This window comes from Dromaius novaehollandiae, chromosome 5, assembly GCF_036370855.1.
Source record: "Dromaius novaehollandiae isolate bDroNov1 chromosome 5, bDroNov1.hap1, whole genome shotgun sequence".
In the NCBI taxonomy this organism is placed as follows: domain Eukaryota; kingdom Metazoa; phylum Chordata; class Aves; order Casuariiformes; family Dromaiidae; genus Dromaius; species Dromaius novaehollandiae.
This window is the reverse complement of record NC_088102.1, coordinates 61,596,476-61,617,162: the sequence shown is the minus strand read 5'-3', so window position 1 is coordinate 61,617,162 and position 20,687 is coordinate 61,596,476. Positions and strand designations below refer to the sequence as shown.

The following is a 20,687-nucleotide window of genomic DNA, read 5'->3' as shown; positions in this document are numbered from 1 at the left end:
TTTAATGCAAACAATCTTGAAGAGATTTAGGTATTTAGTGTTCAATCTTTCTAACTAATGGCTTTTTCAAACTGTTTTTGAAACATTGCAATTCTTTCCTCTGAGCAGGAGACAGCCTGCGTCTGGAAGACGGACAAGCAGTTCAGTTGGAAGATGGAACTACAGCATTTATTCATCACACTTCCAAAGGTAAATATTTTTGAAGTGTGATTTGTTACTACAGCTCAACAGAACTTCAGCAATAGAAAACATGGTACTGTATTTAGACTATGACATCATTTAATATGATTCCCATTGTAGATTACTTGTTGCTTTTACTTAGTGACATCTGGAAATTATTAAAATAAGACTAGTTCAGTTCTTCATTTGGACCTTATATAGCAGTTATAAACAGAATAAAAGCCAGCATACTTCGTTATTTTTTAGTCCAGGATCTCAGTAAAGTAAGTAGATGTGCTGTTAATAGAAATGTAAACCCCTGAATAGATTTCAGTAATGACTGCATGTGAAAATGAGAAGAGAAAGCAAGTAAGAAAAAAATCAATCTGTCTTGAACTGAAGAATGTAGAGATTGAGTTAAATTTTAAAGATCATGCTACTGATGATTTTGTCATTAAGTGGTAATGAATGCAGAAAATGTCACAGCTAACAGTCCAAAATGCAAATGTATTTATTTTAAATGATAATTTAGATTTCTGCAGAAGCTGGTGACACTAGTCGTGGAAATAGGCCCACTTCTCATTGAAAAGTGAACAAGTAAATATTTTAAGTTTGTTTAAATCGGTATGACAAGAATTATGTTCTACACACAGCAGTGCAAAGAGGAACAAATATAATGATCTTTTAAGAATTTCTTCCTTAAAAGTCATCTCATATTTTATGTGTTTCTTTTGCATATGTGTTACTTGCATGATTCAGTTCTTAAAATGGTTAAAATCTGAAGTATAGACATTAGTACATACGTTATATTATTTACATTTTATTGAAAATGAATAAGAAATTGAAAGTATATTTGTGTACATGTTTTTCTTTGTAAGTAACAAGTATATTTTGTAAGTAACTAGAGCAACGTGAAACTGGTTTTGCACTTTTATAAGTGGACAGAAATAAAAGTTATGGGAAGAGTTGTTCTGAAAAATGTAATCTGTGCTATTGATAGCAATATTTTAAGTGGTTATACTTCTCAGAGACCTTTTCCTAAACAGTTATTTCTCCTGTAACATCTTTATTTTGAAGACATGCAGACACAGCTTTTCCTTTTCTTTTGTAACATTTTGTAATATTATTTCTCAGACAGTTATGACCAGAGTGCATTACAAGCCGTCCAGCTGGAAGATGGTACTACCGCCTACATACACCACACAGTGCAAATGCCACAGTCAGATACCATTTTAGCTATTCAGGCTGATGGCACAGTGGCAGGTCTTCATACAGGAGATGCTGCCATCGATCCAGATACCATCAGTGCTTTGGAGCAATATGCAGCAAAGGTATACTAAAAAGCCTTTTATCTATCCATAAGATTTTAATGTAGCATCACAAGATACTTGGCAGCAAGCGCCAGTTGTGATATAAGTGTTAAAGAATAGCGAACTGAAACTGTCTAGAGGTAGCCGCTTAGCACAACTTACATAAAACTTGCTTAGCATGAGTAGCTATATTTGCTGAAGCCTTAGGCCGCACTTAGATAAAATAATGAACTTTTACTTAATCCAGTAAGAAAAGGGCCTCAGAGCTGGTTCCAGCTGGGAGGATAAGGAAGTTACAAGCAGTCTGCATTCCTGTGTCTCACACTCCAAAAGGGAGGATGTCAAGGCTTTGAAATAAGACCAGTGCAGGGCATTAGGACCTTGAGGGGCAAAGCCTTAGCTCACTGCTGGGGCAGTGTTAATTGTTATGATTTAGAATCACCTCCTCCTCCTCCTCAGGACCTTGAGAGAAAACAGTAAGACCCAACAAAAATAAAGGTACAACCGTCAGCAGAGACTGCAAAAAATAAAGATAAGGAGAAAAACAGCTTACCTAGGAACAACGATGAGATCCAATGAGGAGCAGGAGACCCCAGACCTAAAAATTACTATTGGTCTAACTACCGCGTGAGGTGTGGGAAACTTAAGTTGAAAAAACTATAATTGCCCGGAATTTTTTTTGGTGGGGTCCCTCTTCGGAGGCACCCAGCTCGAGCTGTAATTACTGCACATGTGTAACTAAAATTTAATTATTTAATTTGCTTTGATTCGGCTCTGAACTTTTCTGCGGGAACCTAGGGTTGGGCCCTGTTATGGTGGCCAACAAGCCTAATTTCCATAACACTAAGAAATAAAAGGACAATTAAGAGTGTATTTAGACTCAAAAGAGAGGACACCAAATTGTTGTGACAGTGCTTCATTGTCGTGAGCAGCTCCAGTGTGCAGTGTTGCATAAAAGGATCAAGGAATTGAACACTGAAATGATGTGGACTCAGATTAACTTGAAAAGTGATTTAGAAAAGTAAATTACTTTCTCTAAAAATACCATTAGAAAGCTTTTAAGGTTTTTTTTTTTTCATTGAGAAAACTAGGGCCTGGTGTATTTGACAAGGACAACACATGATACAAAGTGTAAAATAAATGGTTAGTCAGCTATTGAGTTTGGAACAGCTTCTTTGATGCATACTTTTCATAATAAAAGTGTAGTGTTGTGCTCAAAATTCATGTAGTTTGCTAATGAACTTCAGCAGTTCCAAGGCACTTCTCATATTAAAGTTTATACTTTAAGGACAACTGTAAATCATGATGTAACTGTAATAATAGGCAGTGCAATTTTCATGACTTTTTAGTTTTCCAGTGTCCCAGTTCCTGGATGATTACCATCAGTGCATATATTGCTCTGGAAAAGAGTAGAATTAGTTTTAAAATCTGTCTTCTACTATCAGTCAGTACTGTCAAATTTTGGTAGAAGGCCAGTTAGGAAAATTAAATGGTTGACACACTGTTTTTAACACTATGCTTCTATTTGCTATAATTGAGGAGATCCTAAGAGAGCCAGTCAGATTGTGTTACATTTGCCTGTGCCTTAAGATTTCATAAAACGGAAAGGTAACTCAAGCACAGCTGAGCTGTAGTGACAAACTTTTACAAATTCCCCATCTGTTCTTTCATTTTGGTTTAAAGCAATCATTACTCTTTCTTTTTTTTTTTTAAGAAGGAGCTATATTAATCTTAATTTGTTGTAAGAATAAGGAATAAGGTTTTGTTTTGAGAAGAAACAGACATATTTTGCATTTTGAAACAACACATTTGCATTTTTGCCCTAATTTTTGCAACATGTGTTTCTGAATTCTGTAGTGTGAATTTATATTCTGAAGTGTATTTATGTATATCTAGGAAAAACTGTATTTGTTTTGTTTAAGCTTTCATCTAAGAGACTTACTCTGAAAAGTACTGCTATAACTCCTCAAGGAAAGACAGTAGAAATGAGCTTCCTCATACTGCATCTGTGTTATGTGAAAAACCAAATAATACCTCAATTATCATACCCCTTTTCTTTATAAGGAGAAATGTGGCTTAATGATTGTACTCTATGTCCATGTAGAATTCATGGTGAGGTAGTGTATAGTATTCATCATGGCTAGTATAGGAAAATCAAAAAAGGTACAAAAAGGGACAACAATGATGAGCAAACATGCGGAATATGTGAGGCAAGGATATAATTTTAAGTGGCACAGAGAAGGGTAGTGACTTGTCATTTTATTTACCAGTATGAGGACTGGGAAACATCAAATGAAACTAGTAGATGACAGGTTCAAGAGCAACAAGGGAAGGATGCTTTTCCAAACAGCACAAAGTTAAGCCATGGCACTACTTCTTGTAGGATACTGTGGATGCTAACATGGATTCAAAGAGCTATTAGATAAATTCATAGAAGAAAAATGTGTCCAGGGCTGTTAAATACAAACATGTGACTTGTAGTTTAGGAAGTTCCTAAGCCACAAATTGCTTGAAGGTTGGGAGAATATTTCTGGGAATGTATCACTATATGCTTGGCGTGTTCTTAAACTCTTCTCTAGCATCTGCTGCTGGCTGCTTTTGAAAGCAAGATGGTTCACTAGATGGACCTTTAGTTGTTCTTCTGTTCTTAATTGAAGGCAGACTAAATCTTTCTTCAGAATCTAAGACAGTCTTTTAAGAGGAACTCTTTAAATTTCTCAGATAGCAACTATCTCCCTAGCAAACAGAGGTCTTCCTTTGGGGCAGAATTCTCCCAAATCTACAGAAAGGTTTAAGATCATGTGTGTCTTGTTTTTTTCATTAGCTTTGAAGGTTTTCTCTTCAAAATTAAAAAAAAAACCACTTTGAAGAAAATAAGGAGTATTTGGAGGATAGTGATTCTTCTCCATTCTCCTTCCTTACAAAACAGGTGGAAACAGCAAAGATAAGTGGGCAGCACAAGATCAGTGTAGGAACTCTGTGAGAGAGAGCGTACAGAGAGAGCCAAGAAGGCTACGCAGAAGCTCACTGGCAGTATTGGAACATGTACATTTTTCATTGCCTCTTCCTTCTGCTTTAGGTGTAACGCTTGAAGAGCAAAGGAGATTTAACTAGAGTTCTCTTAATTTGAGGCTATGGCAATGCCACCTTCCTCCCAGAGTAACCAGAGGAAGAAAAGAGATTACTGCTCTTAGTTGAACAAGTCAGAGGATATATAATGAAACTGTGAAAAAGTTGCAATCCATACTTCCCTTCCATAAGCAAAAGAATATTGCTCAAAATCATCTAATTTAGAAAGATTCTGCAGTTTGAGAACCTCTTACTGGACAATCTCATCTTCAGTCTCCAAGGGAAACTTTGATAGTTGATGCTTTGAGCGGACCCTTTACACAACCATTAAGCTTCTCAGAAGCCTGCTGCGACCTCCTTAGTGAAAAGGCATAGGCTTACCAGCTGAGCTAGCATTCCTGCCAAACTGTCTGAAAGGAGAATAAGATCACTTAGACTAGATTTAGATGCAGCAGTCTCAGCCTTCAGTGTAATGAATGCATAGTGTATTGTAAAAGCCTGTATTCAATCCAGAGGCAGTTAAGGGATTGGAAAACTGTGTAAAGTGTACTTTAAATTATTTTTTTCTACAGTGACTAAGAAGACATTGCTCTTTGAGCTGATGTACTTGAGAGGTTTTTTTAACTAGGGCAATTATATTTTTATTGGAATAATTTCAAATTAATGTCTAATACTCAATATTTTTATAAGCTCCTTGGAAAGCAGAGGCATCTTTCTCTTCATGTAGACTGCTTTAAAAAATAAATCTTTGGAGCAATGTGTGAGTCTTTACTTAGCTGTCATAATTTTACTATCTTGAATTGAGATGTAATATATTGTACAGGTATTTTGATTCCAAAGGAGTTGTGCTGTTTGAAACAAATAAATTCTGCTAAGCAGAGAATGAAAGATATATCCCTTTTCTAAAAGAGATAATTTTTTTCCCATCAGAACTCGGTATTATTAATTTATTATAATACTTTTTCCAGTCTGTTAATTTAATGCATTTGGTTCCTGCAGTCTTTTCTTCCTTGTTTTAAGACAACCTTGAGATGCTCACCTTTATACCTATTATATAATGCAGCTGTTCAAAGTGATGACTTTCATTAAAGTTAGTGTACTATAGGATAACCATGTTTCAAGAGGGAGCTAGAGAGCTGTGGAATAGTAAGCCCTTAGGAAGTGTCTGTAACCCTCTGTTTTTCAGATAAATAAAAATAGCCTGTAAATGTTTTTGCCATCTTGACTTCATTTTTCAGGTGTCTATTGATGGAAATGACAGTGTAAGTGGCACAGGAATGATAGGTGAAAATGAACAAGATAAAAAAATGCAGGTATGTAGCACAATACAAAATAATTAATTCAAATATATCTATTTCTTCTATCTTCTCTGTGCCCAGCAACCTGTACAGTAGGAGTTCTGTTTAGCCACGAACTAGGGTCTGCTGTTACCCTTCAGGAATTTTTCACCTCAAACCTATGCAGCTAGGTTTTATTTTTCACTTTGTGGAATATCCATTCACAGGATTTTATAAAGATCTTCAAATACTTCTTGTTTTCTGTTCTTTTTCTTTTCTCTTGAAAGGTAAGTAAAAAATCATGTTGAATTTCCAAGATTTTCAGGCTGACTCTTTCCCCTGAGAATTTCATCAATGAGAGGTTAAGTAATGCAAAAGTTCTTTTCCAGAGGATGAACCTACTTTTTATAGTCCTTAAACCATAAGCAACACTGGATCAATTAGCGAATTATTTTCTTCTCAGAGACCCAATTCCAGGCATATGCCTCCAACTGTTCTTTCTTTGGTGCTTTATTTTGATTCCATTTGCTCTGTTAAATCCCCCACTTCTATTGCAGGTTTTGTAAGTCATCAGTAGAGGAGGATGTTGCTCCCAATAAACCCTTAAAGAAGCAGGGCAATACTTCCAGTTCTGTTTGCTGCCTTTGTGGTGTTACTATAGAACTGTAACAGTTTTTCAACATGAAGGTGTTAACTTAAAAGTTCTAAGGGTAATGGAAAATTCAGGTGAAATTTGTGAAGTTTCAAGTTTTTACCAGGGATCCATAAAATTACATAAGGAAAGCGGTCTTTGTTATCATAAAATACTCTATAAAAGGAAAAGAAAGAAAAAAGTATTCTTGTCTTCAAAGAATTATGAACAACAACAAAAATAATTACAAAAAACCTTCTACCCTCACATGCTCAAATGGCAAAATCAAAAGGAGAAAAAGTAATTGCACAGAGAAAGATTTGGTCATCAAAGTAGCCCTGATTTTCCTTTTCATTTAATTTATGAGGGTATGAACTAGGTAGGAAGGAGAATTCTCTTCCAAGGTAAAATATGATACAGTACCCAAGAAAGAATTATAGGCTAACCTCTGAAAGTGACTTCAAAATTCTCTTTCTGTAAGTTGTTTAAAAATCTAGGTACCACAGTGTTTAAAGCTAAAGACACTCCCCAGTTGGCTGTGTGGCATGAAAGTGAAAAGACAGAATAGCTAACACATGCACATTTTGCTGTGCAGTTGTCTTTATCTACGGTATTGGAACATATTCCATAAAATGAAATTGAGAAATCTTTGGGTTTTGCACACTTGTCAGTTGGAATGGGGATACAACTCTGTCAAAATGCAAAATTCAAAGAAGAGTAGGATAAGGTCTTGGTTGGCTCTGCCTAAAAGTAATAAGACCCTCTTAAGCACAGTGACTTGTAACTAATATCCAGTTACACATTGATTCCAACCTCAGCCCCAGCACAAATTAAAGTAAATACGGAGGTTGCTTAATCTTATGCATATATGGCAAGCCGTATGCCACATGGAAATGTGCCAATCTTATGCAGCATTGTATTCCAAACAGAAAAAGATCTAATATTTCAGAAGATGTTGAGGCTTAGTCTCAAATTCTTACCCAATAAGGTGACCTCAGTTGGCCAATCAAAAATTGAGTGTCCCAAAATTCAGTAATTCAGTAATTTCTGAAAATCTTAACCATGATTATATCTTAATGCAAGTAGATATCTACTTGTACCTGCTTTTGAGATAATATATTGAGATAATCTTATGTTTAGATATAATATTAAATAAGTTTATAAACTTTTTAAGTCCTCAGTAACACAAGAACAGAACAGATGTCATGCTGCAGAGTAATCATTCAAACCTCTTGCATATGGTTAGGTTTCACACCAAAGGAAAAATAGAAAACCTCTTTGTGAATCTTAGTGTGATATGTGTGTGTGAGGACAAAAGAATATGTGTGACCAAATGTATATGATACGCTATTTCCTTTCAAGGCTGTCATACCCATCTGTTCATAATAAGAGCAGAATCAGACAAATGACGTTTATATGTATACAATATAAAAATCTTGTTTGAGATCTTTGTATTTTTTGTTGTTTTTCTCCTTTGTTAACTCTCTGAACTCAGTTAGGATGTATTTGTGATTTCTTTTACAATTATTTTTTGTTTTATCCATTTAAAAGTATTTTGAAGGACACAGTTCCTCTTGAGAAGTTTCACATTATAAAGGTGCTTTATTTGCTGTGTTCTTTGATTTTGTGTCTAACGTGAACTTTTTAATTTCTTTAGACAGAATTATCTTCTAAGAATAATAATGTTAACACTACATCTGTCCTTGTTGAATGATAACACTAACTGAATTCTTAATAATCCTCAACTCACATTAACTAATGTATTACAAAGGTAATGCATACTTCTGCAGATAGTTGTTTGAACAAACAAATGCTCATGATTTCCAAATGATTTTTTTCCTGAGTGTTCTATTTGTTTTAGATTTTTTTGCTCTTTGTATCCATGTTAATATTGGTAAAATATTTCTGGTTATTTCCTTACAGATATTAGAAATAACATATTGATTACAGAAATATTTTAGTTTTCTTTTAAACTTTAGAATACTTCAGCTTTATAGCTGATCTTAGCTATGTAAATATTTTTATATACTGAAACAGCAAAGAAATACCAGATAGTTTACTGACAGGAAAGTCAAATCCAAAAATGCTTAAGTGCAGTTGTTTAACCAAGAGTGCACTACCAGTGCATCTTCTCCATGTATCTTTTATGTAATAAAGTGACTTCTGTGATTAATGGAGAATGATATTGTGGGTTAAATAGTAGTATTAGTAATGGATTTCTTGATTCATGAGGTTATATTTTTCCCTGTGGTTCAGGAGAAGCTTTTTTGAACTGTTGCTGTACATCTGAGTGGACTTCAAATTTCTTAATCAGTTTTGCATCTTTAGTCTTAAGAACAGTGTGAAGGTGTTAGGGCAACTTTCTCTGAAGAATGCTTTAGGGAAGTTGTTTTAAGATTGACTCAAACTTCTGATTTATCTGAAGGAGGAATTAGAGGTCTGTGTGCAGTTGCAGGGCTACAGTCTCATTGGGATTACAGAGATATGGGTGGGATAGATCACAGGACTGGAGTGCTGCAACGGCTGGATCAGACTCTTTAGGAAAGACAGGACAGGAAGGCAAGGAGGGAGAGTCGTCCTTTATGTGAGAGAGGAGCAGGAATGCATGGAGCTCTGCCTGGGGAAGGGTGATGAGCCAGCTGAGAGCTTAGGGGTCAGGATTAGAGGGCAGACCAATGTGGGTGGTGACGTTGTCTGCTACAGACCGCAGATCAGGAAGAAGTAGATGAGGCCTTCTTCAGACAACCAGAGGAGGTCTTGCATTATGGGGAACTTCAGCCAACCCCATATCTGCTAGAAGGGCAACACAGCAGGGCACAAGCAATCCAGGAGGCATCTGGAGTTCATGGATGACAGCTTCCTAACAGAGGTGATGGAGGAGCCAACAAGAGAAGAGATTCTGATAGACCTGATAGTTACAAACAAGGAAGAACTAGTTGGGGATGAGGAGGTCAACTCTGCTCTGCCTTGTGTGCAGTGACCGTAAGATGGTGGCACTCACAATCCTGAGAGAAGGGAAGAAGGCAGATAGCAGGATCACAGCCCTGGACTTCGGGACAGCAGACTCTGGCCTGTTCAGGGACATGTTTGGAAGAATCCCATGGCATAGAATGGATCCTGGATAGATAGGTCCTGGATAGAAGAGGAGTCCAGGATGGCTGGTCAAACACTGGAACAGGCTGCCCAGAGAGCTTCTGGAGTCTCCATCCTTGGAGATGCTCATAATCCAACTGGATATGTATGGGGCAACCTGCTCTGGTTGGTCCTGCTTTGAGCAGGGGGGTTGAACTACATGATCTCCAGAGGTCCCTTCCAGCTTCAACCATTCTGTGATTCTGTGAAATGTTTTTTGACAATTTCGAATGGAATTAGATCCATGCAAAGGGGTGTAGTTTAAAATAAGGATAGACTTTTAAAAATTCTTTTGGTTACTTTGCGTACAGTTGAATTAAAATGTTTACATTTGGGTTTCTTCTGCCTCTTTTTTGAGTCAGTGTATGAATGTTTCCTACATTTTTCCTGAAGTAACATGCAAAAAAGGGGAGAGTAGAATGTAGCACAAATTACTAATTGTAGTAATTATTACAGTTAGTAACTTGTGCTACATGCTACTCTCCTTTGATCAAAACACATGCATCACTGACAAAGTACAAGAATGCTTTCCTTCATTTTCAAAAAATGCTCATTCTAAGTTCATTTAATTATTGTTTGGCCTTTGCATGAACTTATCTGTGAAGGTGCTCTGAAATATGGCTGATCTGCCTTAGGAACTGAACCTGTGCAGTAGATGTATCTACTCTTCTATCTACTAGTTTGGTCATCTTACCACTGGACTTATTTTTTAAATTATTTTGTCTTTGTTGTTATTTGACTAATTAATTTATGTAATTAAATTTACTGGCTTTTTACTTTTTACAGTTTCTCTGTTTCCTTTCATTAAAAATTATGCTGACCAAAAAAACAAAAGTATTTTACTTCTTGAAGACTAAGAAACACTTGGCCTAGCAAAGACAGACAAAAGAAACCTGTTAGAATTAGCTCTGACATGACTAGAAAATAACAATGTATGAGTCTTCTGATCAGTTATATTGTTCTTTTGATTTTTATGATTTTTTTTAAACTTAGATTGTCTTGCAAGGACATGGAACAAGAGTGACTGCAAAATCTCAGCAGAGTGGAGAGAAAGCTTTTCGTTGCGAATATGATGGCTGTGGAAAACTGTACACAACAGCTCACCATCTTAAGGTGACAATATGTAAAATGAGCATTGGTGCTGTGCAGGCATGATTTTTTTGTTGTTTTTTTTTGTTGTTGTTTTTACAAAGTATATGGTTAAGTTACGAAAGTGAACAAAGAGCCAGTCATAATGATGCTGTTTTGTGAAATGTTTATTGGGCTGATCTTACAAGAATTGATTGTCCCAGTTGTTGAGCTGATTTTGCTTAGTGTTCTGAGATGAGGCTGGTTTTGAAAACTGATCATCAAATAGACTACATTCACTGACTAAGCAAAATACCCTCTTTGCCTATCAATGTCATATAAAACACACGCACCATAATTTGAATGATGAGGAAAAAATGTTGACTCTTCATGTTATTCATTTGGCTGTCAAAGCAGGATAGAGGCAGATACGTGACCATTATGTTCAGCTCATATATTGCCAGCATGTAAGAAATCTGCTGTTGAAATAGCTTCTGACAGCAGCGCCACAGAAATTTGGAAATTCAGTGTTCACTTTTTGTTAGCTCTAATTTACATTTTTGTATGATCCAGCAAAAATTACAAATTTTTGAAAGATTTTATCATCATAACACGAAGTTTAATTCTTCAAACCAATCCAATATTCAAAGTGAAAAGCTGGAGCATTTTTTCTTTACAGCTGCCAGCTCCTTAGTTCCCTTCTTTTTTAATTCAGTAAAGGAATTACCGAAACAGTAAAGCTGTAGAGCAGTCCACATACCAGTTTAGGCTGAGCTAATCACATGCAGATGAGGTAAACTCCTTGCAGTGAATCTTTGCCTCTGATAACACTGTCTGCAGTCAGTGAGTAACTGACGCTTTATGGATTATACATTAAAATGGTGTGCTTGCTGTAGAGCACACCTTTGCACTCTTTCATGCAATACAAGAGGATCATTAGAAGGCCTCAGTGGAGTCAAAAATCAGAGTGGCATGCATGCATGCTGTCTTTAATGTCGTTGCTTGATGGCTGCTCTGCATGTATTTATAAAAATGTTTTTTGTAAAACGGACTTGAAAGCATTAGGTTAGACCTTGAAAAGAGACATTTTTAGTTTTAGGGAAAACACTGTTATCCTATTTCATCAATTTTTATCATCCATTTAAAAAGAAGATGCTTTTTGAATATGAATCTTAGGAAGAGAAACAAAATATATTGTCTTTGAGAATAAGGTTTCTGGGGTGATGGAATTGGATAAAACATTTCATTGAGTCAGTGTATTGGATGTCTTGGTAGGTGCATGAAAGGTCACACACAGGAGATCGACCATATCAGTGTGAACATCCAGGCTGTGGTAAAGCATTTGCAACAGGTAATGTTTTGTACACTAGTTCCTCCTGTCTGTTAGTGTTTGTCTTTATAAAAAATAAGTTTTTAATATTGCCTTTTTTTTAACTGCTGGGTAAAGAACGTGTTCCTCGTTGGGGTTCATTTATGAGAACTGCAAAAAAAAAAAGTCAACATTCCAGCTAATGCAGTATATAGAAAAGACAGAGGATTTAACTCTTAGTTACTGGAGAAGGAAGGAGGTGAAACACTTTTTTTCCTTACTTTTCACCTGTCATGTTACCATCAGTTTAAAGAAACAGGTTTTTTTTGACATGAAACTAATGGCATAAGTTAAATGAGGTGATAATAGGAAGCTGAACCTGTTGGCTGTGGATAAATATCTGATCTCCCATTGCAGCAGACTGGTGTATGGCTATAACCACCTTTCTGTCTATTAATATCATACATTTGAGGAGAGCTATTGTGCCACTTTAGATCAGCAGTCCTTGCTGTTGATCAAGTACGTTTTAAGTACTGAATGCTCTTGGGTTAAATAGCAGAAACTTTACTGGGTTGGATCATTTTAGATGTGTGTGTGCAGCTTGGTAGACATCCTTCATGTTTTTAATAACTAATCAGAACTAAAAATTTCAGCTGCTATAGGGATGTATTGAGAGCACACTGTGAAATTAAAGCAGGTGCCATCTTCTTACAGACTGACTTTATCTTGTAGAAATATATAATCACTTGTGGACACAAGATTCAAATTCCTTTTCTTAAATGGCTGTTTTAGGGTTCTCTGGTCATAATCTTTCCCGAAAAGTAGAGAAGGGAAGATCTTGGTAAAATAGTCTCTGCAAAATAATTTACAGGGGCCTTAGCCTGTTGAGACTAGTGGTATTTTTGATGATGAGTTCCTGAAAGTAATTTTAAAGCTAAAGATTGTTCATGACTACTGTCTGTTGGCAGCTGTATATGTGATGATGCTAATAATATGGTTTAGAAAAATTAGAATAGACTCAGAGCCTGGATAGCAGTAGAACTCTTACTGTTGACTCATTAATGGTATTGATCGCTGTATGAGCTAATAATTAAAGGCCATTTTGATGATAGAAGTGGTAAGAGACAGAAAAAAAGTGCATGTGAAAACACAAATTCTTCAGAAGACTGAATAAATATTTGTCTACATGTTATAATCATAACAATGTATCCCTTTGAAGGGAAGGAGAAGCATTATGGAAGTATACTTTCTTCATAAATAAAGGAAGAAAGAATTTCCAAACTGTGTGTAAAGTTCTGCAGTCCTGTGTGGTGGAATGAAAAGCATGTGAAGAGTAGGATAAAAAATTTTACTCATCAGGGAGCTTCCTGATTGGAATGGCAAGCATAGCTTTTGATCATGGTGATTTCTGAGTATCTTAATTTGGTATGTATACTATTGTAACATCCTTTCTGATCTTCAGGGTATGGGCTAAAAAGTCATGTCCGAACACACACTGGTGAAAAACCTTATCGGTGCACAGAAGAAAATTGCACCAAATCATTCAAGACTTCAGGAGACCTGCAGAAACACATCCGAACACACACAGGTACTATTATCATCTGCTTTTTTTTTTGTTTGGTTAAAATTAGGTGGATTTTTTTCTCTTTGATCATTTTATAACTTTATACTTATGAAATCAGTCTATGTATATTCTCTTTCTGAAGCCCAGTGAGCTCAACAACATTTCAGCATGGTAAGCATTTACTGCAAATCCAGCATGCAGTGTATCTTGGAAAAGTGCTTAAGCATTCACACTGCCATTACAAACGCACTAACTTTGAGCAATGTGTGTAACCCTTGCATTGTCACTGAGTCACTTGGTGCCTCTGTAGTTTCTTTGTAGATAGAAGGTATTCATATTGCAACTGTAACAGAACAAGGAACTTTTCCTCAGTAATGCAGCTCGCCTTTTAGAAATTCCATCAATATTTTTACGTTTTGGTGTCTTCAGATAACTTGCATGCTGGCTTTATGAAGTCTGACAGTTCTCAGATTGCTATTATCCTGATTTCCCTTATCTTCTGACAGCAGAAAAATGAATACAAATATAATGCAAAAACAACTGTTATTAAAACTTCCAAATTGTATAAAAAATAAAATCTTATGTTTTGTCTAATTAAAGTCACTTGAAAGCCAAGACAGAAATAAATTCTGGATAGCATATCCTGCACTCCACAAAACTCTGTAGGCGCTCAAACATATGTGCAAACAAGTTTGTGCAATGTCTCCTTTGCTCCTGAGAGCTGGAAAAAAAAAACACAAAAAAGCCTAAAAATAGGAAGAATAACCTCTTACTACTTACTAACCTATGTTATTCCATTAAGTATATTAACTCACCTGCTAGCTTGCTAGAACACCTGCAAGTTTTTCCACTCATCTCTCTGAATTTTAGAGATTAAAAAAAAGAATGAAAGAAAGAGTTTTTTCTCAGATTCAGAGGGGCAATGCCCAGGGAAAAAACAAAAGAATGCAAGCAGTAAAAATTATAAAAGCTGTTGATTACATTAACATAATTCTGCTTTCCTAGACTTCCATATTTAAAGACTGTCTGTTGCGGTTAGTGCTATGTTGATGTCAAATTGGACATCAGGATGAGGACATAAAAGTATCATCTCTTTTCAATTGTAGAACAGAACTGTTTGAAGTTGTTGTGTAGTATGATCAAGTACAAACTATAAACTGAAAGATTTCTATAGTATAGACAACAGTGATTATTTGTAGACTTTTTTTTTTAACTTTTTTATGATCATACAAGTTTACTTGGAAATTTAATACACTTTATTCTAATTTAGTAGTTGAGATGAGACTTAAGCCAGCTTTACATTACCATTCACCCCTTTGAACAGTATTAGTAAAACATGGACTCCCAGCAGTCCATGGATCAGAATTCAGGGATTTCTTCAAGAAGTTAAGAGAAAAATTGCACGAAGTCCTTTTTGTGGATGGATGGAGCAATGTACACTTGTACGCTTTGCAGGTTGCAACAGTGCAGCTGATGGAGGCAAACAGGTCTGGGCTCTCTCCCCTCTCTGCCTTGGCTTTGGAGCCTTTTCATTCCTTTATCATGTAGAGCAGCGTTAGCATTCTTGATTTTCTGCCCATTTGAGCCCAGAGTGATTTTTCCCTCTCTGTTACAAGCAGTCCAGTATCACTTTCTGCTGCCATTAAATGCTTGCATCAGGTTCTTCCACGACATCCCCAGACATATCTCCCCCCTGTCTTCTGGTACATCCTAGTGTCAGAAAAGCCAGTCGTGTGGGAAGTTGCGCCACGTGGCAGAGTGCGTCTTCAGAGATCAGTGTTGAGCTATTGTGTGTTGCAGCTGGGCCTGGGTAGAGCTTGGAAGTGTTTTGACTTGCTTTGCATTTCTACTACCAGAAATTGCAGTCACCTGGAAACAGGTCACTCTTCTAAGAAGTGCATTAGAAAGATGAGGCCAGCTTCCCAGACCTGCCGGGTGACATTCCTGCAGGCCTCCCTTAGGAACAACCCTGCTGTAGCCATCGGGGAGGGGCTGGCCTTGCGCAGGGTGGACTGCACAGCCTTGCTCCTTGCGGGCTGTAATTTGAAGTTCTGTGTTGAAGCAGGGATTAGGGGAGCCATGGCAACACAACACTGAGGCGTGTGCACTTAAACACACGCACACCGCCTTGGCAGGAAACTGAAAAACCTTTCCCTAATAGCTGCCTTGAGGAGTGAGTTATAGTTTCCTCTGCCAAGAAGCTAACTACTTTGGAGTTTCGTGGTATTAATGTCTCTATCAGGACTTTTCTGTTTCTGTGTTTAACTACTTAATGTTGTATTTGTAGTGATGATCTGCCCTCTCTTGCTCTCAGATTCTTCATTTTGGTAAACAGTACAGTGAGTGGAGCGAACTTAGCTCTGGGAAGGGTGAAATCGCAATGGGGTAGCATGTCAGGTGGGGATTCTGCCTTAAGCCCCTGCGCTCGCCCCGTGTGGGTGATTCTGTGTGGTTTGATAGAGCTGAAGGGTATAGTAGACAGGGATCAGCCTTATCATTCATGATGAAATGCTTTGGTGGAATGATATAAGTTAATGTATTTAAATCTATATTACACAAATAGATTTCTTTAAAAAAGACAATTGTAATTGATTTGGTTTGGGGGTTTGAAATTTGAGTTTTGGGCTGTGTCTTTTTAAAAAGTTGGTTTTGCTTCTGTAGGTTAAGTGCTTTCTATAATGAATTTTACTAATCTGTCCATATTTTGGTTATATGCTAAATCATGAATGGATTCTTTTCGTGTTATGAAGTAAAATTGATAAATGTACAAATGGTGTGATACACTTCTTTTGTATAATATGTATATGAATTTTGGGGGAGTTAAATGCACATTAGAATACAGACTGTGTGGAAGCTATTCCAAACAATTGAGTCTATTTTATACATCATAAAATACTAATTAAATGCATGATAATTTAGCTTACCATCTGTACGATTTTCCTAAGCTTTGCCAGATTTGGCTAAAAAGTAGAGCAGTCTCGAGCGGCATGTTCATGGTATTTCTGATGGAGACTCTCAAAGAGAGAACTACATAGCTTTAGATTCCTGCCTTCAGTCTAAGTGTAATTAATAATTTTTGTGTTCTTTTATAACTTTTGCATGTGTGCTTTTTCTTTCTTTTTTTCTCCCCCAGGTGAAAGACCCTTTAAGTGTCCATTTGAAGGATGTGGCAGGTCATTTACAACATCTAATATTAGAAAGGTTCACATCAGGACACATACAGGCGAAAGACCTTATTACTGTACAGAGCCAGGATGTGGGAGAGCTTTTGCCAGTGCAACTAATTATAAGAATCATGTGAGAATACACACAGGTATATGAGTTATGTTTTGGAGTATTTTGAAGTGCAATGTGCTGTGTCATTCTCCTTTGTGAGCAGTACTTTGATGCATTGTAACTGGGCTATAGACAGTTTTATGTGTCCTGGCTTGGTGCTTTCGTTTGGGCCTCATCTTCCTTCCACTGCTTGTAGTTAAGCAGTTAGTTTTCGCACCTTGCTCTCAAGGCAGAATAATTTTGGTTAGGATCCAAAGCTCTTTAAAACCAATGCAAAACCTTGTCTTCGGTGGACATTGGGCTAAATTCTTAATATGGTTTTGGGGCTTGCCTCTACTGTAAATTGTTTCTTAAATAAGTAACAGTAAAGTACAAGTCTGAGCTGGAATTTGGCTTGCCTTTGTGAGTCACTCTTTCATTCCAGTTATATTTTCCTTACTGCTGGAGTGGTGGTCAAAACCTTACATTCCTAGACTAGAGGTGAAAACAATTACCTGGTTTGGTTGGCAGGGAGAGTCTTATGCACAAATTAGAAGGCTCTAAAATATAAAAGTTAGTGACAGCCACCATCTGTATAGCCTTACATGTTTTACAGAAGCACTGACAAGTTTAATGGAGATAAGTTTTATATCTCAGATTATGTCTTTAGTTTATAATGTATTTTTGCATTTGTTTCCTTGATTTTAAGTGCTAAGTTTTTATATTAAACCGTAATTGTTGAAACATATGCTTCCTATAGATTTCTTTAGAGCATAAAGTCTCAAAAGTAAGTGAAATTGTGCTAGTGTAACAATGTAGCTGATAACTGAGGAAAAGTATGGGGCTTCCAAGAATAGAAGGGACAAAATTGTCAATACTGTGCCAAACTGATGTTAAGGTTGACTTCGCAGGAGGCCGGAGTGCTGTGTCATTCAGTGAAGCAGTTTGCATCTGCTTTCATCTTTAGTGTCAGTTTCTAAAGATTCTGTAATTTGCAGCTTTCAGACTATCATTCTGTCTTCATCTGAAGGACATTTTTAGATGGAATGATAGGGAGAGAAAAAGGCCCAACTTTTTTTGGCAGTAGTTTTAAAAAGAGACAGCAAGATGCTGTGCTGGTACTTGGTGAGCTTCACTGTTGTCACTGAAATTGGAGTATGGTTGGTAATTTAGGTGTGTCACTAAATGCCTACAAATTCGTTGACAATTTTTTGTGTGTATCCTAGATAAAGTTGTTTTTATGCCTTTTGTTTTTTCATATAGGGGAGAAGCCCTACGTCTGTACAGTTCCTGGTTGTGATAAACGTTTTACAGAGTATTCCAGTTTATACAAACACCATGTTGTACATACTCATTCCAAACCATATAACTGCAATCATTGTGGAAAAACATACAAGCAGATTTCCACACTTGCTATGCACAAGCGAACAGCACACAATGACACAGAGCCCATTGAAGAAGAACAAGAGGCCTTTTTCGAGCCACCTCCAGGTTAGAGTTTGTAGTCTTTGAATCTCCTGTTATAACAGTAAAAATGAGTTGGATAATATTTTGCTGTTCTTCATAACCAAGGAAATGAAAACCACAGATAAAAATCTGAAGTGTTTAATAAAGTTATTTAACTTCTTCATGGGACTTTTTAATATGGTAGGTAACCTGTAAACAGAAACTGAGCGAGTAATTGAGCAGATCATAAACTCAGTTTGTAAGAGGCTAAGGATACAAGAGAAATTTAAATTGCGGTCCCAGCAAACCTGCTATAAACAGATTTGCTATAAACATGAACGTGGGAAGGAACCTGCAAGAGTCTGAAGTGTTTATACTTGCAGTATACCAGATTTTTCTGAGTGGGTTTTCCAAGAATATGTATAACACCATAGTTGGTGACAGTCTGTTGTGCAGGTTTAAAGGCACTGCCTTGAGAGAAGGAAAAATCTGTCTGTGCAGCACTCTGATACTGAGCTATTTTGCTGTAAAGTTAATAGCAGCTTCTATAGACTGTTGTAGAGGCAATAATGAAAATAATCTCACGTGCTGTAGTACTCTTTAGAAAATATTTTTCATGGTATCATGGGTATTGAATTCTGTGATCATAAAAGATCAGACTGAAGAATATATTGTGAGAGAAGAAATGTAACTTGCCAAAATCTGATTTTAGATGTGGCTGAGGATAGGAAAAACATACGTAAACGGTTTTGGTCTGAAAAGTGGTTTTACTGCGTGTATTTGGGAAACTGCATTGCATACCTTTTAAGCAAAAAAATTGCTATATTCTGATGCCAACTTTTAAGGGAGTGATAAGATTTGCATTTGCTGAGGTTAAACATTTATTAAGATAGTAAACTTATTTAAATCTTCGCACAAAGGCATCACTGTATTCTTCTGTATGTTTGTTAATGAATAACTCTTTTAATAAGCTGCCAGTTGTGCTTGCAAGAAGCCTCTAGTATGGAGAAGTTAACATTTAATGAATTCATCCAAAATGTTTGTTACCATTTTGCTATTTGGTTATAAACTAAATACATATTTTCTTAATGTGTAGTATTTATATGTATTATAACTCATTGCTAAAAGGCTATACCCCAGGTTCCAAAAACAGTCATTTGGGACTTTATGATTTGATTTTGGTATCTTTCCTTCTTTTTTTTTCCTCTTTTTTCCACTGTAGCGTTTAAAACCTTCAACCCAGACTACCACTTAATCCTTGTCATTTAGCTTTCCTGCCAGTATTTAGAGTATGTAAACTACCTTCTTGCCTTTGTTGTATCAAATAGGTCAAGGTGAAGATGTTCTCAAAGGCTCCCAGATAACCTATGTGACAGGTGTCGATGGAGAAGATGTCATTTCTGCACAAGTTGCTACAGTTACTCAGTCAGGCTTAGGTCAACAAGTAGCGCTCATTTCCCAGGATGGAACCCAGCATGTAAGTACCCGCCGTGCTGGAGAACGGCAGCAGTGCCCTGAGAACTGAGGCTGCTCTTTGTAGATACGCCACTTGCTCTCTAACATCAGTTAGGATCCTTGATAAATACATACTGAGATTTCTTATGGTTTTGGAGCTGGGTCAGCATATGTTAGGATTGGGCTTCTTCTGGAGTACCTAAATTAAGCCATATATCACATCTGAAACTGTATTAATACAAAGCTAGATTTTTCCGCTATACATGTTTACCTTTGTCAGTCTTGAAAACTCTGCAAGTCCATTTTGCTCACACAGTAGGCTATTAAAACAATTGCTATGTATACAGTCTAGTTTCTGAGATTTCCCAGAATTCCCTAAATAATTAATATCTGGTTGTTATATTCTCTGTCATCTATCTGCACACATTTTTGGTAGATAAAATCTTTTAGCCCACCTGCCTATCTTAAAAGGTGCTTGTTAGTGTGCAGTCCTTTACCATTTCTAACATAAACAAGAGAGGACCAGGATAAGGAATGCTGTGATAATTCCTATGGAAAATTTGTTTTCTTTAAAGAGTTTATATGCAATTTCATTGAGGGGGATTTCAACACAGACATAATTGTTTACCGTCTTGTTTAGCCCTGGCGTATGGGGAAAAATTATCTTTCAGCTGAGAAAGTAGTTGAAATGCATATGAAAAATGTCTTCTAAATCAGAATCAGAGACAAAATATTAAGGGGGGCTGTTATATTACAGGCCCTAAACATTGCAGCAGTGCTAAGTAACCAGCGTTTTTCCACTCTAAAATGAAGGCCTGCAGAATCCTTAACATGGAGTTCTTACATTTATTTAAATTACCTTTCAGCTTGACTTTAGTTCTGTGATGTTTTATTGCCTTATAAATCATACATCATGTCAAATCACATATCATATCTGATGCCCTAATGCATCTTGCACTGGAGACATAAAAAATTCATATCATTATTTTTATTCATGTTTTAACTTCTAAAC

At 36.5% G+C, this 20,687-nt stretch overlaps 1 protein-coding gene across 9 annotated transcripts in view; it reads left to right on the top strand.

Moving 5' to 3' along the window:
• ZNF143 (zinc finger protein 143) overlaps positions 1 to 20,687 on the top strand; it is a 48,981-nt gene that overhangs the window by 14,994 nt on the left and 13,300 nt on the right. For 7 of the 9 annotated variants that reach the window (XR_010389488.1, XR_010389489.1, XR_010389487.1 and 4 more), the window contains exons 5-13: positions 106 to 189; positions 1,294 to 1,490; positions 5,777 to 5,851; positions 10,572 to 10,691; positions 11,922 to 11,997; positions 13,418 to 13,543; positions 16,653 to 16,832; positions 18,038 to 18,265; positions 19,549 to 19,697. Coding sequence is in view for 6 of the 9 variants with exons in the window: in XM_064513024.1 (XP_064369094.1) it covers positions 106 to 189; positions 1,294 to 1,490; positions 5,777 to 5,851; positions 10,572 to 10,691; positions 11,922 to 11,997; positions 13,418 to 13,543; positions 16,653 to 16,832; positions 18,038 to 18,265; positions 19,549 to 19,697 (1,235 nt within the window). In the remaining 3 variants the exon portion in view is untranslated. The remainder of the gene's footprint in view (positions 1 to 105; positions 190 to 1,293; positions 1,491 to 5,776; positions 5,852 to 10,571; positions 10,692 to 11,921; positions 11,998 to 13,417; positions 13,544 to 16,652; positions 16,833 to 18,037; positions 18,266 to 19,548; positions 19,698 to 20,687) is intronic. The other 2 variants (XM_026104493.2, XM_026104492.2) reach the window with 1 other exon arrangement.